The sequence below is a fragment of the Microtus ochrogaster genome, unplaced genomic scaffold (genome assembly GCF_000317375.1).
Source record: "Microtus ochrogaster isolate Prairie Vole_2 unplaced genomic scaffold, MicOch1.0 UNK12, whole genome shotgun sequence".
Classification (NCBI taxonomy): domain Eukaryota; kingdom Metazoa; phylum Chordata; class Mammalia; order Rodentia; family Cricetidae; genus Microtus; species Microtus ochrogaster.
The window spans coordinates 7,276,591-7,297,721 of NW_004949110.1; the positions used below are offsets into that span (position 1 = coordinate 7,276,591).

The 21,131-nt window shown below is 44.7% G+C and overlaps 1 protein-coding gene across 1 annotated transcript in view; it reads right to left on the reverse strand.

Moving 5' to 3' along the window:
- Positions 1–9,820: 9,820 nt before the first annotated feature.
- Trim42 (tripartite motif containing 42) overlaps positions 9,821–21,131 on the reverse strand; it is a 20,839-nt gene continuing 9,528 nt past the window's right edge. The window contains exons 4-5 of the mRNA XM_005366678.2: positions 19,138–19,362; positions 9,821–9,907 (exon numbers count right to left, since the gene is read on the reverse strand). Coding sequence (XP_005366735.1) covers positions 9,821–9,907; positions 19,138–19,362 — 312 coding nt within the window. The remainder of the gene's footprint in view (positions 9,908–19,137; positions 19,363–21,131) is intronic.

Sequence of the window (21,131 nt, forward strand, 5' to 3'; positions counted from 1 at the left end):
GCCCACCTCCATCCAGGTTTAGTAAGTTGAGCATCCAAACCGCCCAGGCCCCCCCAAAGCCAGCACGTGCAGTAGGATAAAAAACCCATTGCCATTGTTCTTGAGACTAGACATCTTCTTTAGGTTACAAAAATTTTCTTTTATGATTTTATTGTAAATATTTTCTGAATCTTTGAGCTGTAAATCTTCTCTTTCTTCTATTCCTATTATTCTTAGGATTGGTCTTTTCATAGTGTCCTTGATTTCCTTAATGTTTTGTGTTAGAAACTTTTTAGATTTAACATTTTCTTTGACTAATGTATCAATTTCTTCTATCATATCTTCTATGCTTGAGATTCTGTCTTCCATCTATTGTATTCCATTGGTAATGCTTGTGTCTGTTGTTCCTGTTCACTTACGTAGATTTTCCATCTACAGGATTCCCTCAGTTGAGTTTTCTTTATGGCTTTCCATTTTCTGGTCTTGAACAATTTTATTCATTTCCTTTATTTTTTTGTTTCTATTTTTCTGGATTTCTTTAAGGGATATGTCCATTTCCTCTTTAAGGGTCTCTATCATCTTTATAAGATTGGATTTAAGGTCATTTTCTTGTGCTTCATCTGTGTTTTAATCTCCAGGGCTTGCTATAGTAGGACAGCTGAATTCTGGTGGTGCCATATTGCCCTGGCTGTTTTGACTGTGTTCTTATACTGGTTTCTAGTCATCTGGGCTTGGGGTTTAGGTATCAGTTTCTGAGTTTATCTTTGTTGGATGCCTTCTTTTTTGGATGTCCTGTGCCCCAGGTTTCTATTTTCTCTCTGGTTTTCTGGCTGAGGGGTTTGCGATTCTGGTGACCATCAAGTCTTCATGCCAGTAGTGTGTCCCTGCTGGGGTTTTGGTGGCCTGTCTGGCCTCTGAGGCCAGGTACCAGCTTGGCCTCTGGCAGAGTAGGGGTCTTCTGCTGGAGTTTTGGGCTGGGATGTAGAGCCAAAGGGAGAGAGTTCTAATGGGAATACTGGGCAAGCTCTAAGGAGGGTTAGTGGGTGGGTGGGTGGGGGTCTTACCTGGAGTTCCTAGTACTGGTGTGGTCTCCAGTAAAGCAGAAGTTTTCTGACAAAGTTGTGGGCTGGGATATGGAACCCAGGGGAAGAGGAAGGTCCTGTCTGCTTTTCTAACATTTATTTATATAGAACAGTGGATATATTTCCATGTCTACATATATGAACTTCTCCCATTGCTATTTATGACTTTATGTATTTAAAGTAAGACTGTTATTATTTAAGCAAGACCTTGGATGGTGTGCATTGAGACACAGTTGTGTGAATGTATATGTGTTGTTGTCATTTAAAACAATATCTGATATATCTATATCTCTATATCTTTATACACATATTATTTTCATAGAACATATTTCCAAAAGTGAGATTGCCAAAATAGCAATAAACTCTTACCTCTTACATAGATTGTACTACTTTCTATTTTTTTCTACGGGAAGAAACCTCAACATAATACTTTCATATAACTTTTTTTTTTCCAATGGCTTTTGCAGGAAACATTATTCTTTGTCACCTTTACAGACTGGCAGTTCTGATGTAAAGAATTGGAAGCCCTAGTGGTAAATCTGATTTAGACTTGAGAGGATATAGCGAGGAAAAAATACCACGGTTGCCCCCTTCTGTGTTAGCCTGTCTCTAAATTTTGCTGTGCACACACTGATGGACAGTGAAAGATTGAAAGGCTGTCTCAAGGCCAGAGGAGAAGAGGGAAATCTGAAGTGCAGGCTCCACAGCCACAGCGGGTAGAGCCTATCCCTCGAGTCCACCTAACACACAGAGTGTGGCCACAGTGAGGATGGCCATTCAATCAGCAGCCATTTAATGAAGTGGGCAGACTTCAGGCTGTGATTGTATCAAGGGCTCCTGAAAATGTCATGTACACCATGGAATAGAATACCGGTGTATTCACTGGTTGTAATAAGTAATAGCCGAGCATCCATTTTTCCTATCTCTGCTGTTTGCTCTCCTATTATAAGAACTTACAAACATGTCTGACACATTTCTTTTCTGACTATTGAATGAGTAGATTCTCTTTTGAAAAAAGAAGAAAAGCACAAAGATACAGGATAAGATTTGCTCGTAATCTCTCCCCGCAGGAGCTGAAAGAGCAGATGCTGGCGTTTGGCTCTGACATTATACACTTGTAGCTGGCTCTCTGCGCCCACAGGGTCTTCATGCAAAGATCCAGCCAACTGTGGGTCCTGATTTAAATATTTCTGATCTAAAATATTAGATCAAAATGCACTGGTACTAAACAAGCATAGATTGCTTTTTATTGTTATGATTCCCTACATAACACCTATTGACATAGCATTTACATCACATTAGGTATTGTATGTAATCTTGAGATGATTTGACATAAGCAGGAGGACAGAGCAGGTTATATGCAAACATGTGATGTATGTGAGGGACCCGAACACCTGCATATCTAGGTGTCAGGGAGGGTGGTGTGGGCCCGGAGGATGGAAGGACCCAGAAACCAATCTCCTTACATACTGCGGGAGAACTGCATTGCTGTTGGGTCTGCAATAACCATGTACCACCCTTAGTGGAAATATTTTGAAATGCAATTACTCAGATGATCAATCATTTGCAAATGAATGAATGGAGAAAAGAACGCTGCAAGCATGCTCTCTTTATTTCAAGACAGAAGCCACTGGAAGCTTAAACAGGGGAGCAGAGAGTACAGAAGCAGCTCAGGCTCGGGACTGGAGCAGGACTGTCCACTGGTGCTGGGGAGACTTCAGGTAGAGGTCGTGCAACAGCTTGCTGTTATTAATGTAGGTGTTCTTGTTTTCATTAACTGAAGCCAAGTGCATTGAAAAATGGTGTAAACAGGCCAATTTGATTGCCTGGTTGGTGGTGTGGAGGAAAACGAAAACAGCCTCCCCAGATCTGAAAAATAGGGAAAGATTTTTTTTAAAGTGCCTACACACACACACACACGCACGCACGCACGCACATGCACATACATTCATATGTGTGTGTGTGTGTGTGTGTGTGTGCTTGGAGAGAGCAAGCTAAAAGGAAGAAGAAACCCAAACATGGAAACAAACAGACCCTCTTTGTGTCAGAGAGTTGGGAAGGCATGGGGAACTGGCCAAGCAGCTGTGAGGAGAGCGACCGAGGAACGAGGAGATGGGGTTTATTTGTAGGCATTAAGGAAAAGGGCCCTTGGATGTGGCATGATTTGCTTCTCTTTGAAGCATGCTCTCAAGGTTTCCATTTTAATTACATCAGCGGTGACTAGAGGCGCACTGCTCAGGCATCGCCTAGGCAACCCTCCGTCATGGATGCCCACACTGGGCAGAGGCCAGGGAGAGGGCGGCTGGATCACAGCAGGGATTTCTGACCCTGCCACATTTGAGGGGCTCCTTAAATGTCAACATATTCCATTATCCCCACAGGTGGATGCTTGTGCTTTTAGCAGCTCTTTATGTTTTGTATTTGTTGACACAGTGGTGGCTCCCACCCTTCCTTGATGACAGAGCTCTGGCGTTGGTTTCTAGTGTGCCCGAGTTCTTGGAGCACTGGGTTGCTCTGGGGCCCTAATGTTGGTCCTTGTAGGCCAAGAGACACCTGGAAATCATTTATGGTAGAGATGGTAACGATCTTCCCAAGGTGTCCTGGGAGAAAGCATAGAGACCTTTTCATGATGGTCCTGGAGCAGAATCAAGCTAGAAACAGGCAGGTTCTGATGTAGGTCTCTGAGCCTGGAACACAAATTTTTCTTTTGTTATTGATTTTTTTTCCTTTTTTCATTCTTTTGCTTTTTGAGATATGGTTTTACTATATAGCCAGAGTTGGCCTAGAACTGATTATGTAGCTCAGATTGGCCTTAAACTCTTTGGATCCTTCTGCCAAGGGACTTCTGAGAGCCAAGTCACAAGTGTGAGCCACTGTGCTGAGTTCTAGGGCTTCTTCCTTGCACTCCTGTGCAAAATTGCTTGTGTTCATGACTTTCTCTGGGATTTGCCATTTTCCCAGATTCTCGAGAACTCAGGAACCGTCCTGGGTTCTGCCCTCCTTTCTCTGCCTCCACAGAGGCGGTCATACAGAGGCAGTGGGAATGGTGACAGAGCATGCATTGTCCCCATCACACAGTGAGCACTGCACTGGAAGCCATGCTGGAGGTGGGGCTTCTTCTCATCCTGTATACCTGTGACATGTGATACTCCCTCCCGGTGGCTTTTCCTTGTCTACTTTTGCAGAGTTACATCCAAGAAAATCATGACAAGATCCCACAGGGAGTGGCAGAGAAAGGGACTTGGGAGGGCAGTCTTGACTCTAGTCAAAGGTATGGAGTGCCTGACTCAGGACACTTATTTACTCTTCTAGTCAGGAATGGACACCTAAACCCATGACCGAAGTAAGACAACAATGTGTTTGTGTGGGGGAAAGGAACAGAAAAGACCTGTCTGCCACAATTGGAAAACAAGCAAAAAGGGCCATAGCATGCAGGAAGGGCCATAGCATGCAGGAAGGGCCAAAAAATGCAGGAAGGGCCGCAGCATGCAGGAAAGGCCATAGCATGCAGGAAGGGCCAAAACATGCAGGAAGTGCCACAGCATGCAGGAAGGGGCACAACATGCAGAAAGGGCAGCAGCATGCAGAAAGGACCGCAGCATGCCAGCAGGCTGGTACTGGGGTTGAGAGGCTGATCCGGCCTCATTCCTGAGAGTGAAGATATTTTCCTCAACTTGGTGTCTTGAGCACCTGTGCAGTACTTTAAACCAAGCTCTGAGGAATCTAGTTTTTTTTCTTAAACTGATTAGCGCTTATATAATATGACATATGATTAGTTTTCATATGATTTAGTCTTTATATGATAATAAGGGGAGAAGAGACAACATTTTGCAATTATCAGAAGCCCTGCTGTAACCAGCCTAAGCCCCAAAGGAGGACTTGATTATGGGTTGGTTCTGATGCAGGCACAGAACAGAGCAGTTCCCCTTCTGCCTCTCATCTGGGTTGCTTTGGGCCTTCACTTCCATTCTGGACATTGTGTGAGCTTCCTAGTCTCAACTGTGAGACGGGTTCCAGGGCCGAGGTTGTGCTTTCCCTGGACCTCTCTGTGCTGCTTCCGCGCCATGTGACTTCCCCACACTTCCACTTCCTTACTAGTAAAATAGAGAAGACAGTGCCCACCTTACAGGCTAGTTGTGAGCATTAAAGGACCCAGCACATGTTAAATGCCTGGTACCGTGCCTGGAACACAGTTAAGCACCAGTGACCACTTCCTACCCCTATTACTCCTTTCCAGCTCCGCACTCACTGTCCGATCCTTAATTAGTCATGGGATAAACTCAACACCCTTTTCACGGACTCTTGCAATCTGGTCTCCAGCACCCTTGTTTCTTATTCATGTATCTGACGTACGTATGAGTCGCCCCTCTGGTCTGTTTCCCTTCTCTATAAACCCACTCCTCTCTCTGCTGCTCTAACCCCCTTCTTTTTGTGACCCTAAGAATGTTCCATGCCTGTGAAGTTTGAACTGGCCCTGCAGAGCCCACCAGAGTGAGCCTTGGTTCTCTTCCATCATTTCCTGCACAGCGGTGGTCACGTAGAAGGGCAGACCCACTCTGGGCCAGGCTGCTGCTCTTCTGGGTTAGTCTCCAGTGAGTGGATTTGTTGCCTGCTTTAGTGCCTGTCGAGAACCTTCCCACACCTGACTTTATTAAGATGAAAGAATCTTTATTATGGCTTTCTTGAAAGAAAATAATCAAAGAAACAAGCCTCCAAAAAGCCACAGTTTTATAGAGAAAGCATTATTTCTAAGCTAATTGTTTTTTTTTCTCCTTCTTTCTTTTTTTTTTTCATGAAGGAAATCAAGAAGTTGTAGCTCCTGGTGAAGCCATGCAGATCCAGAGCTGCTCAATTCTGCTCGGAACCTACTTTGCTCTAGTTTCTGGTACAGGGTTGGCCATGCCCTTTGGGTATCTCTCCAAAATGTATCTTCTCTTCGAGTTGGTTAATAATTTGCCCAGAACATTTACATAACACAGCTTCTGGGTGTTCACTGGTAAAGAAGCCTATACAGCCTCACGAACCACTTGGAAGCAAGGACAGGGTGAGCTTGAGGCATTAGTTGCTGGCCACGCCTCCCTTCTCCCTTGGTGGATATCAGAGGGGTTCAAGAGCAGGGACTGCAATTATGCATGCTGGCACGTGTGTACAAGATCGTTTCTGTGTACCTGTGTGAGCACAGGTGCTCACATGACTCCCAGAATGTGTTTCCTGTGGGGAAGAGGGATTAGTCCTGACAGTTGCTTTCCCAGGAGTTCATGTGTTTGATAGAACAGGGATTTTCAGGGGCTGTAGGGTGCTCACCACTTTGAGGTCACAGCACCTTCTTGCCTGTGTGCGTGTGTCCCCGTGGGTCACCGGGCTCTCTCTTCTTTTCTCATAGATTAAACCGAGGCCCTTCTAATATTATCAATCAGGCTCATGCTGAGTGGAGTCAGAGGAGCAGCTGTGTTAATGATGGTGGTGGTCTAAATGCTAGCTACATTTGCCTATAACCCTTGCTTCTCACCGTCTCTTAAGACCAGGAGACACAGGCTGGCATGTGGTTAGCAAGAAGGGCTGAACAACTCAGATCAAGGAGAGTTTCTGATGGTGTCCTGCTTCCCCTGCAGTCTGTCTTCTGTCCAAACAAGCTGCCTTTTCCTAGAGGCGCTCCCTGCCACATCCAGTTGCTACCCTGTCTTTAAAATCTAACTCTGGTCTTCACCCTACCAGGAGTCATATCCTATGACCTCAGGGCCCTGCCTCAGGGTTTTCAGAATCTGACCAGGGCCTGGACTTTGACATAAAGACTCTGTAAGCGATTGTGGGACTCCTCTGGATTCTAGACTGAGGCAAAGCCAGCTCCAGGCACTGCTTTCCAGCTTGGTTGGTTACTGTCTTGTGGTTCAGAAGCAACCTGAAGATAAGAAGTTGCTTTGCGGGTTTCCGGTCGACTCTGAAGAATCCACTTACTTTCAGAACACCTCTGTGTCACAGGTATTCTAGAACACAGTAGTATCCCCCCCCCCCCCCGCAGGGAAGTGTTCACACACCCCAGTTTCGGCTCTCGACTTGCCTAATGCCAGTTTTTGAGCTGTTGATTCTTGGCCCCCAAGCAACCTATGTATACCATCTGGTGACACTGGGGCTGTACACACACACGTGGTGATTTTTTTCCTTTGCCAGACAACATTCCAGGGTCTTCTAAAGGGGGCAAAAGTGTCTGTAAGAGAAGGAAAGAGGTTCTTTTTGCTTGCTAGCTTTTTTTTTGGTATGGCATCAGGACAGATGGCAATGGAGGGTGAGGATGTGGCTTCTGTTGCCAGCTTTCTATTGTCCCTCCATTCCTAGCATCAACCCCTGTGGAAGCCCCGACTACACACCTGTACTAGCTGCGTGGGAACACATCCTCAGAGCTGAGTCTGAGTTCAGAGCCCCTGATAACCTCTTCATTCATCTCCCAACCCATGGAGTGGTCAATGCGGATTGTCAATGTTTTCCCAATGCCCCCCTTCTGTACTCTGTCCTTCAGTGCCCATTTGTCCAGTTCCCCAGACCCAGTTCTCTTTTACGATAACTGGGGTGGTGGTAGGGGTGCAGGTGCTGCTGTCATGACCCAGTGGGTGGTGAACACCCTGCTACTTCTGCTGGATTCTTGGGGTTGTCCCTCAGGCGTTTATGTCACACTTTAATTGCCTAAAGTGCAACCTTCCAGAATTTTCCTTTATTCATGCTGGATGTGCCAATTCACCAGGGCTTACCTCACCCCTGCCCACTCATGCACGCTGCTGGTCGGGAGGATTGCTGTTCCACCTGGAATCCCTGCACAGGCCTGCACAGCTGCAGAGAACCCTCCTGTCTTCCCTCAGCCCCCATAGTCCATTTCTCTAACATAATGTGAGCAGGGCGGAATGGCACCTTGTTCTACGATTCTTGTGGCGTCAGAGGCACTCATGCCCTGATGTTCTAAGGCCCTGCAGAGGTTCCTTTCCTGCCCTGCTCTTCCTTTGGTTCCTGCACTCTAGTCTCCCCTCTGTGCCCATTTTCCCAACATGCCAAGCCCCTCGTTGCTTCTAGGCCTTGACACCTGCTGCCTTTTTGTGTAGAACACTTTTCTCCTCTACTCATCCCTGGCTGGCTCCTTCTGACTCTTGAGGAAGTAGCTTCATGTTTTTTAAGGAGACACCCTGTCCAGAGTTTATACTTCCCAGGCCCTGCCTCTTTCTTTTCTAGGGCTTCCAGTCATTTCTAATCAACTGCGTGTTAGCACCTTTATTTACTTGGTCTATCCCACCCATTATATTAGGAGATCTGCAGGGTGAGCGTTGGATCTGTTTCATTCAGTGCCAGGTTCCCAAAGTTCCTGAGGGAGAGGATGAACTTGGAATGGGCGTTTAAGAAAGAAACAGGATAACTGATGACTGCTCCTCCACACTGAGAGATGTTTTCAGGGGCACTCTGCTACCCATCCCTTCCCGAGCCACAACACTTCCTCTAAAGAAAGACTGACAGTGATGGTGAAATGACAGTATGTGGAGAAGATGGCTCAACATGGCATACATACACACACATACATACATACACACACACATACGTACATACATACCCATGTGAATGTGTATTTAAGTATCTCTTGATTATCCTTAGAATACCAACACAGTACTAAAACACATGAAATGTCTGTGCCTCAAGCACGATCCCCAGAGGAGATTTCCATGTGGATTATAGCCTTAAGGACCAAAGAATGGAAAAGAGCGTTGGTGTTCAGAAACTCAGCTCGCATTTGGAAGACTCAGCTCCTGCTTTGGTGGCTTCTCAGAAACCCCAGCTTCTTTAGCACCCACAGGCAAGCTCATGTGGTCTCTCTAGAGGCAGCGTCTGGATGTCTGGATTCTTCATTTCCACTCAGTTCTTGTTGGCTCCACGAGTAGGTGTGACCATTATAATGTGATATTCATACAGTTAATTTTTTAAAGTTTAATTTCACTTCAGTGTATCAGTGGTGGAATCCCTGCTGGCATGCCATTTAATTTGCTCCCCGTGCTAATGATGATTCTGAAGCTTTTCAAAGAAATGATTACATGATAATACCCAATTTGATGGTGGATTCGAGCCATCATCTACAGGGATGGGATCATAACAAAGCTCCCTAGGGCATCCATCCCTGTAATGTGTCCCAGGAATCTGACTGTATCTGCTGTGCTCTGGGATACAGAGGAGGGAGAAGAGGAAGGCGTAACCCTTTTCCTGAGCCAGAGGCAGACTGCAGACTCTGGGCAAAGGCTGTGGGAGGGCACAGGCTTAGTAATTTGGAAGAACACTCATGGTGCTGGCTGCTGCATGTTGAGATAGTTTACATGTTGAGGAAAATCATTTCCCACCAATCACTGACTAGCTCAGACACCCAAAGCTAGTTAGGCCAGCACTAGAATGAACACCCAGGGGTCCCCACTTCTAGACAGAATACTCTCTACCACCTAGATACCTGTACTTGTTCCATACACAGAACAGTGGAATTCTGAGCCCAGGGCTGGACCCGAGCTATAGAGGCCTACAGGCTTGCTGCTTTGTGTCCTAGTTTCATCATAATGAGCCAATCACAGAAGGTTATGATGTCAGACATTTCCTTTTATTGGCTTTTAGGAGCCGCCTTTTGGAAAACCCAGAGGTACTGGAGACACTCATCTACAACCTCCTTTAAGAACGTGGTGAGAAAAACACGTGCGGACACGTAAAGCTACGTCTCTGAGCAGTGCAGTTCTGAGCGGTGTTGAAGGCTAGAAGCGCTTCTGCAGGGCAGACTGGATATTCTTCAGCAGGCCCCACTTAGCTCGGTTCTTCCCACGCCCATCTGGTGTTACCACCTGCAACAGGAAGCAAAGAGTGCATGGGACCAGCCACAAAGGGACACCGGCTCCTAGAGCACAGGCCCACTCCATGCACCCTGACAACCATGGGAAGCTTGAACGGCCAGTTCCCCTTAGAGATGAAGAGATCCAGCCTCAGGGCACCACAGAGCTTTCCCAGTGCCCACAGCTGATGTGTGCTGGCATTGCTGTTCTACAGATTAAGTTTTACTTCTTTAAAGGGAGTTCATATAACCAGATGAGGGCAGGCATGATAAACTAGCCCCCAGATGGGCTTTCTCATAGAACCCTACACCAGCCTTGGGAACATTCTGTTTCTTTCCCATTTCTCACCAGTTCTAAGTTTCAGCTGAGGCATTTGGTTTCTTTACTAAACTTGGAATGACCTGCTTTGTGGAAATGACAGCCTTTTTGTTTGTTTGGAATCTCTGTAGTCTCAACTTTGCCTGAGGTCAAGAGCACATTCTCAGAGATGTGCACGGAAGATGAAGAGACCATAATTTGTAAGGTGTTCAGTTTCTCCCCCCCCCCTCATTTATACAAATGGGAATGCTTTGGTAGGTGAACGGTCCATCAGGACCAGCCACAAAGAGACATTCATCTACAGCCTTCTTGAAGAACGTGGTGAGAAAACACAGATACGTAAAGCTACGTCTATGAGCAGTGCGGTTCTGAGCGGTGTTCAAAGGCTAGGCGCGCTTCTGCAGGGCAGAGTGGAATCAGTGCTACCTGGGGAAGGCAGACTGTACTGGGCACCAGGACAGAAACCTCAGAGCTCAGCTTCACCGTGGTTGCCATAGCTTTGAAGGTGGTGGTCCTCTTCATTTCTCTGACCTGGTAACATTACCATCCCCTAATCCACATTTACTGAGGAGGTATTTAGGGACTAAAGTTGGGATGAAAGATCCCACTGCCCATACAACACTGATGAATGAATACGTGGGGGGGGGGGTTGGATTTAGTGGAGAAAAAGAGATGCTTACACAAAGCATAAAAGTTTCTATGGCAATTTTTAAATCTTTTATATTTATATTGAGGAAAAACAGAGGTGATACATAGATATAATCCTGAAAACAATAAAACAAAAATATACGATACATACAGAGCTACTGGGGATAGTGGAAGAAGCCTAATGGTCCTGTGAGTTAACGGGTTTGGAACTTCATTGAAAAGTAGATATTTTAAAGTGTTGTCTCAAACTACGGTAGGGATCTTCGAAGACAAAGACTGGATGATGTAATGGACGAAGGGGGTTGAAGAGTGTTTATGAACAAGAGAATCAGACAGAACAGAGGCCAGAAGAAGCAGGAAGACAGACTTGAAATGCTATTGAAATTGAAATTACAGTTGGTGTCTCCTTGTCCCAAGACCTTGACTTAGCACTCTCCAAGAGAATCACGCTGGAGCTGTGGGATGGGCTGTTCTGGAAAAGGAGAGGAGAGAAGGCTCACCAGCTCCTGGAAGCTCGATTGGAAAACTGATTCTAGAAACACGTAAAAACAGTGCGGGCAAACAGTGATGCAGCCAGTTCACTCATGACCATAGATGCAATCATATAAAACTAAACATAAGGTAACTGAAATAGCTGTTAGAATGGCACAGTCAAACAATACATGGTGATAACCAAGGACTTAGTTCACGAACCTAAGTAGAATCCAGCATCAGAAGAGACAACTGTAGTGCTGGGAGATGCTTAGGATAGAGCTTGGGCTTAGCATGGGCCAGGTCCTTGGGTTTAGTTCCTGGCACCATAACCAAACCAAACCAAACAAAAAAATCATAATTTACTTCATTAATAATGACCTAAAGGAGAAAAATCATGCAATTATGTCAAACCACATGAATAAATAATTTCCTATGCACAAGCTCTCAGAAACCTGGAAGTCAGAGGGCCTTTCCTTAACTTATAGGCTATAAACCTAAAAACTGAATAAAATCCATTAAGACAAGGGAGAAAGTTTAGCATCAGCAAATGACAAGTGTGTCCGCTATCGCTCCTGTCATTTTATGTATGACTCAAGGCTCTCGCTAAAGCGATTAGGAAAGAAAAAGAAATATAAACTCCAAGACTGTGAGGGAAGAGATAAAATCACCATTACTTATAAATAATGAGATTATATACTTGGAAAAACAAGTCAAATCAGATAATAGAGTCCATAAAGATTTGCTGGAATTCAGATTTATCTACAGAGAACAGTAGTTCTACTGAGCCAGCCACCTATTAGGAATATACTAAGACAAGAAACACTCAGAATATCAAAGTCTGTGTACTATTCACTTTTTTATCTATCTAGATATATTTAAGGGCTACAATGTCTGTTGATATACATATGCATGGTGAAACATTCCAATAGGCAAATCAGTACATCTGTCATTTCCCATAACCACTGGCTTATGATGTGATTCTGCATCTAAAATCATAACAAATTTAGCACACATGACACGGTGTCCTGCTGCTCATTAGCTCACAAAACTACATAGTCTACCCAGGAACATGGGGTTGAAGTCCCCAGAAAACTTCGCAAATGTTTGCATAAATGTCCAGACATATGGCAAACATATCAACTGCCTTCCAATTAATTTCTCACTGGTTTTCTAATCAAATTCTGTCTAGATTTAAAAAAGAATTTAAAAAATAAGCACAGTGAGTTCCTTCAGAGTTTGTATAAATAAATCAGCCTCCAAGGTTAACTAATTTAGGTTTTTAAATATAAACAAAGGTAATGGGGACGCCTGGCACTTTCTCATAGCAGCACAGAGCTGACGTTAAGAGCCAGTCAAAGCAGAGAGGTACGAGCCCAGGTGGAGACTCTCTTTATCTTTGAACATCTTCACTCCAGTTTGAGACAAAAACCTCAAGGCTTCCATTCTTCAGTTCCGAGCCCCATAATTCACATCACTCTTAGCTGCTTTCACTGCCCGGTGGTTCCGTGTGCAGCTTACAGTTTTCAGTTCACCTTTATCGGGGTACATGTGTATATTGTCTCCATTTTTGCTCAGCAGTAGTAGCTGGTCTGTCAACATATATACAATATTATCTTTACCTTACATGTGTTTCTGCTTTTTATGTTTTATTTTTTTGCCAAAGCAGAAAGCATAATGCTGAGATATACTAGAGGATTCAGAAATGAACCCCTACGTATATGGGTAGTGAATATAAGATCACAGCAGCACCTTGACCCTACTCTACGGAGTTAAGGAAATCCTGGGCAGCAACCTCAGTAAACGGGCTCAGATGTGGAGAGCAGATACTGCTGTTCTTGGCATTACATTCAAAGGTAGACTCTGTATTCAGAGAACTTGAAAAGCAAAACTACAAATTTAGTAAAAGAATACGTAGGAGATTGTCTTTGCACTCTTTTTAAACAGCACCCCAAAAGGTCAAACCAAAGGGAAAAAGCTGTGGCTTCAATATATCGAAGTTCAAGACTTCTGCTGCTTCGTGGAGTACAATCTGAGCAAAGGTGGTAGACAAATATCAGAGGAGTGGGAATATTAGCAGTGTCTAAATGCATCATCTGGACTATATGGCATCCTGTGATTCACCAGTGGAGGGGTGTGTGCAGTAGAGAAGTGGGCAGAGGGCGGGCATGCTTACAGGAGGAACCCTGGAAGAGAAAACGCATTGGAAATGAAGCGTAGAAAATGACATCAGATGGCATAGCTATCAAGAAGGAAAACAGGAGAGATCTTGATAGATGCAGGTGAAACATAAGGTATAAGGGCCCTCTTTTCTTATGGAAATAGCCATGGGCGTGGCCAAATGAAGTATACCCCCGATTCCACGACCCAGAAATTTCAGTCATAGTGCATATCTTATATGAGATGAATTGTATCCCTCTGAATTCACATATTGTTATCCTAATCTTCAGCACCTCAGATACGATTCTGTTGGAACAAGGCCTTTAAAGAGGCGATGAAGTTAACATGAGGTCATTAGCCCAGCTGCTATTCTTACGGGAGGAATTGAGTGTAGACCTTAGGGATGCATGGGCAAAGATCACTCAGGAGCACAGTGGGGAAAGACTTCCAGTTGTCTATGGATCCCTAAGCTATAGCAACTTGTTACTGTAGCTCTCCCTGACCCATACAAAAATCAGAGAGATTTTATACCTCCATCCCACCCACAAGCTGTCACATGCTGCCTGTCATGGCATTATTGGAGGGAACCTGGGTGTCCACACGGAGCAGACTGGTGACAGGCAAGAAAAAATGCACACGGATGGCATAGCATCAGCATATTCAGGGACAAAATATCCATAGTGATGTAGATCAGCAGTTCTCAACTTGTAGGGACACCTTTGGGGGTCGGATGACCCATTCACAGGGGTCACCTAGGACCTTAGGAAAACACCAATATTTACCTTATGTTTTGTAACAGTAGCCAAATTACAGTTATGAAGTAGCATGGTTGGGGGTCACCATGACATGAGAAACTGTATCAAAGGGTCGCAGATTTAAGAAGGTTGAGAACCGCTGATGTAGAAGGATCATTCAAACAGAGTGTTTAGAAAAAAAAGGGTAAGGAGAGAAAAGATGAACATAACGCTCTTGTGTGGATTAGTGACATGGCAATACATATCTTGTAAGAACACACAAAAGCAAAGAGATACAAGTAAACCCCTCTTAGGACAGATATCACAAACTAGAACATAAAAATCAGGAAATGTCCTTGCAAAAATCAGTACAGATGGTTGAGCGATATAATATCAATCAAACCTGGTGTACAAAAAGTTCAAAAACAAACCAGACTCCTCCCAAGATGGAGTTATACTTGTTCTTAAGGGTCAAGCTTCTCTGGCTGCAGGGCGGGTAGAGAAGGACCCGGAGATTGACTTACAGGTACATTTCGGGTTTTTTGGAAAACAGTAAGCAATAGGACACAGAGAAACGCAAAGTGTGTCCGTTCTTCAGGGCCTGGAGCCACCCTGAGTAGGCATCTAGGGAGGAGGTGTCCTGCAGGTGATACAGTGTTGGTCACATGGGCTGTCCTTCAACCTCAACCTTTAAGAAGATGTACAACAGCCTGCGGAGAGAAATGGTCAGGGCTTCATGGTGGACAGGCCACCCTGTTCTGTGTCCAAGTTCCAGCTGCCTCACGGGCTCAGGAGGGGGCCCTGCAAAGAGCCAGGGTGACCAAAAATGGCTTCTTGAGCACATAGATTCTGAGGGACTGACTGATGGAGAAGGAATTTGAGACTGACTGCCTGGGGACATGGGTGTCTGCATTCCCTGAAGGGCTCTAAAGACCCAGGAAAGCATCAGTTAGTGAGCATTGCCAAGCTTGAGACTTTACCTTTAAATCTGATGTAATTTAGTAATCCAACTTATAGATTTATAGAGTGGCAGATCAATGGATCCTCACGTAGAACTTTGTCTGAACCCTTGTTCCACAGCAAAGGGGACCTTAGGATAATTAAGTGAGCTGTTTGGGGATGGGAGATTTTCCCATCATTATGGGCTCAGTGTTATAATGGCTCCTCAGGGGGAGGGGAAGGTAGAGGCAGGAAGGAGTCTGAGGGAGGTCTGGTGGTGGGAGAAGGACCTGGTTGGAAGTTGATGTCTTGAAGAAGGAGGAAAGGAGCATGAGTTAAGAAATGTGAGTAGCCAGGAAAAGACAAGGAGTGGATTCTTCCTTGGAAACCCCTCCACAGGAGAATCCAGACATTGAAGGCTTTGACTTAGCCAATGAGAACCATTTTGGATTTCCGAGCTGAAGGACGCCGATGAGTTGTGCTGCTTAACTGCTAATTTGTCATAGTCCAAAGAAAGCACACACACAGATGTGCAGTTAGGCTGATCAAGATTTAAGGCGTGTGGAGAGACAGTGGAAAGAGGAAGAGGTGATAGTTAGGAATGGGAAGTGGTCAGTGGGTAGACCCACGGGAGGATCAGGAGGAGAAATGGAGGCCAACAGATACAGGAACTGCACAAAACACACTTCTCTGTCCTTCAAAATAGACCATTAAGCTCTTTAATGTTAGAGGCTTCGAGGTGGAAATCATGAGCAATAAGGAACCAGGAAAACCAACAGTGTCCATTGTCATGGAGTTTGGCCAACTGGTGATGCTGGGATTGGACTCAGGAACACGAGCCCTAATCCAAGGCTCTTTTCAATATATAACTGTCCCAGTAACAACAATGGCTCTATCAAATAAACAGCTCTCAGGCTTTGATAGCTCCCTCCTCAGTCAGGTGTTCCATCTCCAGGACTGGGCTCACTCCTAGACTTATTTACGGTTTATTATGGCCCTGGAAGCTCTGGCTCCTGGCTAGAGCCCTGGCTGTGAATACACACAGACCTAGGTTCAACTCATCCCCACCTCCTTTGTCTCCTCCAGCTGAGCTTCCTCCTTGATGTAAAAATCCGAGTATCTGGGACCATCAGTGATAATGGAGAGACAGTGTCTGACATAGATTTGACCTTCAGATGGGACCTTTAAAGTGTTACATAACTAATTTTCTTGTTTCACGTTCTGTACTTTGTGCCAAAGAAAAATTCTTAAAGAAATAAAATCAACAAGTCTTAGGCTATGCAAATCAAATATAAAAGGTTCTATTTCTCATCTTTTATAAAGGTCCATATGACGGAAGCATGGCGGTTTGGATAAGAAATGATTATGCTGCCTCCTTGCAGCATTCAAATGAAACCTTTCAGAAATACGCATAGCACCAGTGCCAAAGGAAAAAATTTCGATTTTATAGGAAAGAGCTAAAGTCATTACTTTTATGAAGCTTTATAAATGTCATTCAAACACACCATCTTATTTTCATTTGCTGTTGAAGCCTTTACTTATGCAAATCATGACAAGTGTTAAGGAAGCCAGTGTTTCCTCTGGAATGCTAATAGAACCACAAAGAAGGGCGGAAGAATTACTTCTGAAGGAAAAATCTATACCGTAGCTCCTTGAGTCGGATAACAATGAAGCGTCCAGAAAACCTCATTAATTAGGGTTCTGCTCATTTAGATATTGTATGAAAAAGCAAAGAGACAGGAACGCATTGCCCTCTCTTTCATCGAGGGCAAATTAATCGCATAAAGACAATTTTAAGGAGATGCTGTTTCTTGACTGGCTGTATAAAACATTCCATTTTCTGGCTTCTTCTGATGCTTCGCGATTATTAATTTTATTTATCAATTTATTTCTTCACTCCTTAATTTAGACATCCACTCGTATATCCATTTGTTTGGTTACATTTTTACTCATGCATTCGTTCAATAACCGTTAAGAAGCTACTGTGGATAAACTGCTTTGGTAAGCACCGTAGCAGGAAGAAAGATGAATTAGGCAAGAATTGTGTTTGCAAGGAGGTCACAATGTGAGAGAGATGAAGAGATTCCAGAGGGTAAGATGGCAGCCGACTGACAGTCCTCGATTTCTCTCTCCGTCCCCGATCCTCACTCCTAGAGATGACAGATGATTCATTAAAAAAATTAATAACTACTGAGTGCCCTTCATGGGCAAGACATTCGACGGATGCTAAAAGGCCGAGAAGGCAGATGGAATGAGATTAAAGGAGAAATTCACAGTCAAGAGTTTATATAGAGTTCGGTTTGTAGTAATGGGCGTGAGGCTTTGGGGCTCTGGAGTGAGAGGGTCGCCATGGCGATGGATCAACAGGCAGCACGGCTGGCTGAGGAACAGCTGAAGAGCTGCCAAGCAGGCATTCTCATCACACTTCCTGAGCCTGTATCTGACCTCTGTGGGAAGGGGAGCGAGGCATGACCGCAGGAGGTTTTGGGGATAGTCCCACTCTGCAGACCACATACATCTGCCCTGCCCTTATTTTCCGTTCTTCACCATTTTTAGAGACAACGACCAATCAGATTCTTTCCCTCAAACATCTGACCAAGTAGCTAACGTGTGATTAACCAGACTGTTGGGTACTGAGCCATTGGATCACTCAGAGCAGGGACTGAGACCATCCAAAACTACATGAAAGCTGGATGTAAGGGAGGAGAAACTGAGGGGTGACCAATAACGAGGCAGATTCAGAGAGAAACAGACAAGAGAAGAGAACGGAGGGGAGGGGAGGGGAGGAGAAAGGAGGGGAGGGGAAGGGGAGATGGAAGAAGAGAGTAGGAAAGAAGCAGAGGTGAGGGGAGGGGAGGAGAGAGGAAAGGAAGGGAGGAAAGGGTGGGGAGAGTGAGGGGAGGGAAAAGGAGGAGAGGATGAAAACTTCCTAGTTTGTGTGGGCATCAAATCAGATCTGTCTTAGAAGGCTCTTGAGGCTGTAAGTCTTCTTCTAAACCCTAACTGAATAGATGCATCCTTTTTACTTTTTAAAGAGCCTCTAAGACTTATTCAGGTTCCAAAGAGCATCTCCACAGTTACATAGTAAGAGAGCTCTTGGCAGTCCTGATATTCTTCATATCAATCCAATGACATTCATGAGTGTGTGTCACTCGGGACCTTGAAGAAGAATCAGCTCTCCAATACAAAGAAGGATAGTTTGTTTCCTTGCTTTATGGAGCCCACCTGACTTGTTCAGTGTCTGTTTTTTAACTCCCAGTTGAACCAAAAATAAGTTTAGTATAAATATGTCTTAAATATTACATGGGGATGTACTTGTACCACAAGTTTTATTTGCTGTCTGCGAAAAATTCTGATTTAACTGGCTGTCCTGCCTCTTTGCTAAATTTCACACCTCGTCTTTGTAGGGTGTTTGTTTTTTCAGACAGTAATTATTCTTCTCATACAACCATGGCGTGTTTCCTAGCCCCTGACTGTGGTGGGAAGAAGGATTAAGCTTGGTTTTAACTCTGAATTTCTGTATTCTAACATAAAGCCTAGACCAAGTGGTTTTGGGCTCAGTAGAACCTACCATCCTCAGACCTGTAGGCTGCTTCCTCAGTCTGTGTGGGTTGTTGGAGACCAGCAGCCCTGCCTCTGGCTGAGACTTAAGTAGTTTTCTGGGCTAGAAGGCAGAATTCTCTGTTGTCTCTGGTGATCTTTAAGCCAATTCTGAACTCTATCAAGGGTCAGAGAGATGGCTCTGCTAGCAGAGACTCAAGAGAGTCAATAAGCCAGACGACTTCAGTTTGATCCCCAGAACCCGCGTGAGAGAAGTTGAAACTGACTTTTGCAAGTTGTCCCCCTCTGACATCCATGTGCACTCGTGACATGCATGTGTGTGCATGTGTGTATGCATGGGCCCCTCCAATAATTTTTAAGAATCAAGAAGCCAAAATAATGAAAAAATTAAGAAATGAATGTAGACAGTACCTTGCAGATGTCACTCCACTGCCCGGGACCGTTGTCGTTGATGGCTCTAACCTTGAACAGATACTCCGTGTTGGGGGTGAGGTTGTGCAGCTCCAGGTTCTGCTGCATGATGTCCCGGATTTGTCCACAGAGCTCTGTTCGGACATTGTTAGGAGGGGTGGTAACGAGCTCATAGAATTCCATCTCAAAGGAGTCCACGTCTTCTGTTGGGCATGTCCAGTAAACCTAGGAGAAATGGGTGTGTGAACACAGATACACACCACTCTGCTGTCCTTCCTATAAAGATCTGTGCTGTTGACTGTGGGCTGTGCGTAATCTGACCCCATCTTGTATTGCTGCTGAGGGCTTTAGTTAGATCATGGATAAGGGTCTTGGGGAAGCTCTGGGGGAGGCCTGATGTGCTACACATTATGGATTTCGGGAACAGGGGGTTGCTCTTCAGGGTTCTGTTACAGTCAGTCGGCATGGAGGCAATGGCTGTGGGTGTTGTTTACCAGATGCCTTTTGTGCATCAGTTCTCATATCAGACACTTCCATCTCCAAATCCAGTAATCCTCAGAAACCTCCGGAAGGCAGATTTCATCCTCCCACTTTATAGGCACAGAAAGGATGCATTTGGCAAATTCCAGCAAGTCACAAACCATGGGAGAGTGACACACTCGTCCCCTAGCCCTTTATAGTGTGCTGGGATGCAAAATATTTCCTTCTCTACTCATGAGGAAATACCCAACAATGGAGAAAGAATGTTTGTACTCAAATCAGAAGACATCAGCTTCTGAGAAGAGATTCAGTAACATGTCTTAAACAGCAGATAAGATTTGACATAGAAAAATTTATGACAATAGTGTTTTCACATTCATTGTGTGTGTGTGTGTGTGTGTGTGTGTGTGCGCGCGCGTGTGAGTGTGTGCATGTATGTGCTCACAGCATACCAGATACCATGGAGTACTTGTGGAGGGTACGGGATAGTTTGCTGGACTCTGTTCTCTCCTTCCACCTCCTGGGTCCTTGAGACAGGACTTAGGTTGTAAGGTTTGGTGGTAAGTGCCGCCATTTTGCTAGCCCTAAACTTAAAAAACAAGTATTTTAAAATCACATTTCAGCCTGGTGGCAATGGTCCACACCTTTAATCTCAGCACTTGGGAGGCAAAGGCAGGTGGATCTCTGAGTTTGAGGCCAGCCTGGTCTACAGAGCAAGTTCCAAGACAGCCAGTGATGCACAGAGAAAACTAAAAACTTTGTCTCAGAAAAAAAAAAAGCAGATTTCTAATACTTTTATTATATTTTTGGCTACAGTTAAATGTCATAGGTACAATTAATGTATAATTTTATGAGTACTAAATAAATTAACCCAACAAGTAAAATTAACTCATTTTCTTTGTTTATCCCAACAAACACATTTATGATAACATGCTTTGGAAATGCAGAAAAGTATAAGAAAAGAAGACAAACGTCCTCCTAATCCTTGGGTTGGTTCGTTCCAGCGTCTCTCCTGTCAGGAGACACCAACACACTAATGCAATGGGATTGCAGGGCTTTGACTTGTTCTCTTAATTACACTTCACATATTCTATACTGTCAAAAGTCGGGTAAGGCGCTGTCTTTCAGACCTCCCATAGAGGCCAGCAGGAAGGCTCAGGGGGAGTAAAGTGGTTGCTGCTAAGCCTGTCAACCTGGACTTTGATTCCCAGGATTCCTTCCGTGGAAGGCAAGAACTGACTCACGTTGTCCTCTGACCTCCACATGTATGCTCTTGCATGTGCAGGTGTGCACGCACGTGCACGCGTGCGCACACACACACATGTACACACACATGCACACACACACGCACACACACACACGCACACACACACACACACTCTCTCTTACATACATACACTCACATGCAGACTCTCCCTTTCTCTCTTACATACATACACACACAGACTCTCTCTCTTACATACATACACACACACAGACTCTCTCTTACACACATACACACACAGACTCTCTCT